This window comes from Macrobrachium nipponense, chromosome 24 (genome assembly GCF_015104395.2).
Source record: "Macrobrachium nipponense isolate FS-2020 chromosome 24, ASM1510439v2, whole genome shotgun sequence".
Lineage (NCBI taxonomy): Eukaryota > Metazoa > Arthropoda > Malacostraca > Decapoda > Palaemonidae > Macrobrachium > Macrobrachium nipponense.
The window spans coordinates 46,452,184-46,457,183 of record NC_061091.1 but is presented as its reverse complement, the minus strand read 5'-3'; the positions used below and the strand labels follow the sequence as shown (position 1 = coordinate 46,457,183).

Genomic DNA, 5,000 nt, shown 5'->3' with positions numbered 1-5,000 from the left:
CCGAATGATCTCATGACAGGCAGCGCTCACACATCCTTGTGCATCGAAGGAGTAGCGGCGGCGGCGGTGGTGGTATCGTCATCGTCAGTAGGAATATTATCGTCCATGACCACAGTATTAAGAACTGCAGTAGGACTATCGCCACATGTAATAGAATTCGTAGTTGTTTGTCAAGTCGACGTCTGTAGAGGCTGCACCGTTAGTATCTTCATCGGCAATAGTAATAGTAATATTAACAACAATGGTAATAGTAATACTAATAATACTGAGTCCTTGCAGGAGTATTATCAGCAGCAGCAATTGAAGTAAGAAAACAAAGCAGGGATAGCATTGAATCAGAAACCAAAGGAGAATAATATGAATGAGAAAATAATGAGTCAAGTAAAATTTAGAATAAAACTCAAGAAAGGGGAATGAATGAAAATAGAGGGGGAGGAGGAGGAGAGGCGGAGAAAAGAATCCGAATGTAATAATATTTGTATGAGTAAAACGACAGGTACTAAAATGAGAATGAAAAAGAAGATCAAGGCTGAGCTGATAAAACAAAAAAATAGTAAAAGAATGGTGCGAGGAAAACAATAATAAGGGCAAAAATGGATGAAAATGGGAAAATTCTTTTGGAAATAAATATTAAAAGAGAAATAATTTTGTCAGAAAATGAGAGAAAACGCTGAGATAAAAAATGAGGAAAAAGGATGATAAAATGAAATTCGAGATGAAAATCGTATTACAAAATAAAGAAAAACGAGGAAAAATAATAAAAGCATAGATTGAGATAAAAGAGTACGAAATAGAATAAACTGAATAAGAGGGAGGAAAAGAATGAAAACTTGAAATAGTAAAAACACAAAAAAAAAAAAAAAAGAAAAAATGAGGAGAAGCCTAAAAAAATAAGTCAAACGAGAGAATAAAAAGCGACGAAGAAAAGAGGAAGCAGAATTACTGATTGGTTGGACAAGGAACCATCCTGCATAAAACGACCCATGCTCAGATCATGTGACGCCTTCGCATTCCCCGAGAGAGAGAGAGAGAGAGAGAGAGAGAGAGAGAGAGCTCAAAAAGAGTCTTAAAAATATCTATTTTTCCTCCCTCTCACTTCTCGATTTTGCTCACGTTCTCTTGGACCTGGCTATTTTCGATTCGATGTTGCAGTCATGTTTTCATGCAGGAATCACAAGGTAATTCCGTGCTCTAGTAATACTGCAACTTTATAGGCTTTTATAAGGGATATATATATATATATATATATATATATATATATATATATATATGTATACTTATATACATACATACATCATACATACGTACATAACGTACATACATTATACATACCATACATACATACATACATACATACATACATACATTACATACATATATAGTTATATATAATAATATATTATATAATATATATATATACACACATATATCAATATATGATATATATATATATATATAATATATATATATATATATATATATATATTCTCTGATTATGCTGACCTGGGGTTCAACTACAATCTGCCTTATTGTGCTACAGTTTTGCTCGAATTGAATTTCTGGTGTAACATGGTTGAGTTTCAGATCTATCTTCATATTTACCCACTGTATTGTTTCGACAATATGTGATTGTTGGCAATGCTTGGATTTAGTTTCTTAATAATTGATTTGGTTTATTATGATGATGACGGTGATTTTTATCATCATTATCAAAGAACAAACGAAGTGCATCCTTACCCTACGCTAGAGGTTGTAATCAGTATATGACGATGCCCCTCAGACAAAGGAAAGATTTGGATTTAAAAAGATTAGTATGAAATAAGTTTTTAGTTGATATATATATATATATATATATATATATATATATATATATATATATATATATATACACTGAACCATGCTTAAAAAGGCCCCCAGCGAGACATCCCCATTACGTTGGTTGTAAGAAAATATTTAGTCCGCCTATTCTCAGCAAGATGGGCAAAGACTCTGGGATAGTCAAGTCGGCTTTAGAAAAGGCAGAAGTTATAGTAATGAATCGTTTGTGGCCAGACATTTAAAAACTTCTCTTGATGGTTTCTATTGGTTCCAAGAAGGGTTTTCACAGTGTCCGCAGACCAATATCATGGAAGCTCCTGTTGTCGCTGGGATTCCCGTTCAAGATGTAAAGGTAAATGAAATGATTCTTGCGGGAAGTAGATGCACAGTTAATGCTGATGGGGTCTTGTCTTTGGAATAACTGTAAATTGTGGGGTACTTCAGGGGAATGATATTCCACCTTTTCTGTTTGTCCTTCTCATGAATTTTATAATGAAAATGGAGATGGACGAAGATGAAGAAATGAGAATTGAATTTGAATCTTTTGACATTTACGAACGATTAATATCCAGTACACGTTTTATTGAGGTAGAATTTATCGAAAGAATAAAAAGGTCATTCAATGAATGGAGAGCCTTAATAAGATTTGAAATTGCTTACGAAAGGAAGATCATACATAAGTCTAATACAATCTTTATTGCTATGGAAGGACAATGAAACCGTCTGGAAGACTGTCGATTTTAAAATAAAGATTTAAGAAGAATATTCGTTAGTCAGATGGCGAGAGAGGATACAATAAGGGAAAGTAAGGAAGTTCAATCTGTAAGGGAAGTCATGATGAAGGGGTGATACAGATGGCCTGAAAATGTCTTTGCATAACCCTTGATAGAGTAGTTTGTGATGATGTTATCTTGGCTCCTGTGGGCACCAGAAGAGCTGGCAGACCCAGAACTAATTTCAAGAAAACTTTGAAAATGGAGGATGGAGACTAGATGAGGATAAAACACGGGGAAGACATGATAAGGGGACTTTACAAAGACCAGTTTGCATCACGTGTGATTGGATGCTGTTATTATTATTATTATTATTATTATTATTATTATTATTATTATTATTATTATTATTATTGTTTAGCCATTCTTTTGGAGCAAGACTAAAAGAAAAAGGAACATTTGTGGCAGGGTAAAACACAGAAAAGATCAGAACGAATAGTACAATGCAGCTGAGAAGTAACGAAGAGGCAGAGGAAAAAGAGAAATGATTTCAGTATATTTTATAATAGTACGAAAAGACGACAGCCTCCCTCCGTAAATCATTTAATTCCCCGTCGCATAACAAAGGGTTTATCCAGAATATTCTCCGCTGTTATTATAAAAGTGAAGGTTTTTGACTTACAAAGATGTACTTGTCCCACACCTGCTGCTTCAGTTAAGTCGTCAAGAGCTTTGTAGTGTTTCTCTTTTACGGGTATGTGAAAAAAAAAGTGATGTATTGCCGGATGTTTGTTTGGTTAGATACGGTATATATATAGCTATAAATATATGTGTGTGTTTGTGTGCGTATATGTGTTTATGTGTTTGCATGCGGGTGTGTGTGTATATTTTTGAAAAAATCGCTTATTAAACTGTTTTGTCGATTCGAGTTAGTGACAAAGAAATTAAGCGTAAATGGCAAAAGGATGTGCGACCCTTGGTCGTCTGAAAAAGAGGAAAGTGAGGCAGGTGAGAGATGGTCATCAGTGCAGCAGGTGTTCTAGGGTAGTCGCCCTAACCCCCTACCCCCGTCCCCCCGTTCCCCCCCGTTCCCCCCTCCCCCACGTCCCCGTCCCCCTCCCCCGTCCCCCGTCCCCCCCGTCCCCCGTTCCCCGTCCCCCCTCTGCCTCTGCTTGTGCTATGAACAGTTTTTTAGATTTTGTTTATTTTGAACTAACTGTTGCTTCCTTGTCTGTATTTATCTTCAACAACTTTATTTCCTCCGCAGGGGAGTGCGCAGTGGGCAGTTTCACCATGCCCTCCGTGGGGGTAGCAGTGTCATCGCCGAGCCACGCCCATCTGGATTTCAATGACAATGTGACGCCCGCAGCCATGACGGCCCACCTGGCCGATAGCGGAATGCCCCACTACCCGTCCCACGGAGGTCTCATGAGCGGCTCCTTTTCAGGGGGTGGCCTCGGAGGATCTCTTTTCCAGCACTACCAAGGCTCTAACGGTGCGGCCGGAGGAGGAGCAGGAGGAGGAGCAGGAGGAGGAGGACCTTTGCGGTCCGGACATCCCACCCACGGAGGATTCCTGTACACGGGCATGCACAATTCCCACCTCATGGCCACCCACCACCACCACCACCACCACCCTCACCATCAGCACCATCACCACAGGGGCCCTGAACCATACCCGGGCGGGGGAGGAGGGGGTGGCCCACGTGCCGGGAGTGAAAAGGCCCGCCGGGAGCACAGGATCCGGAGGCCCATGAACGCCTTCATGGTCTGGGCCAAAGTCGAGCGCAAGAAGCTGGCCGATGAGAATCCCGATCTGCATAATGCTGACCTCTCCAAGATGCTCGGTGAGTAGTACTCAGGCGGTCGGCTTCTGCTGAGCATGTCTCCACGCCATTAAGTTTTCAGACTTTATTCTCGAAGTAGCCGCACAGTGTCCTCATTCGAATGGGTTATATGAGGAGCATCCTTGGTTTTCCAATTGCACCCATATAGTACCCAGAATTAATTTGCTTTGTGTATACAATTCCTGGAGTTTCTAGTCTTACTACTGAAGTATCTAGAACGTATTTTGTATGTAGTATGTCATGCTCTTCAGTTGTGCCCGTAAAGTACCTACGAACTGTCGGTAAGTATGTTAGAAGATTATTTTGTTTTCCTACATGACCTTCAAGTGCTCAATATTTGTTGGTTAGTTATGTCCTCACCTTCAGTTTTCAATTCGTCCTCGTGGAATTCTCAGGATCTACTAAGTACTTACAACTTGGAAGTTTATGTCTATTACCGCCTCAATTCGGTCTTCATTATGTACCACTTATACATACGCTTGCCTTACGCCCTTCTCCAACCTGCCAATCATCAGGTAAGTGTTTTCATTACGTGTATATGGCATGGCGCTAGACAGATTTCGTTAACTATGCCTAAAACTCTCCCCCCCCCCCTTTCCTTTCCTTGGAATTAAACACTACCT

At 39.6% G+C, this 5,000-nt stretch overlaps 1 protein-coding gene across 1 annotated transcript in view; it reads left to right on the top strand.

Annotated features, from left to right (window-relative positions):
• LOC135205597 (trithorax group protein osa-like) overlaps positions 1–5,000 on the top strand; it is an 80,687-nt gene that overhangs the window by 23,878 nt on the left and 51,809 nt on the right. Inside the window, exon 2 of the mRNA XM_064236367.1 lies at positions 3,799–4,377. Coding sequence (XP_064092437.1) covers positions 3,799–4,377 — 579 coding nt within the window. The remainder of the gene's footprint in view (positions 1–3,798; positions 4,378–5,000) is intronic.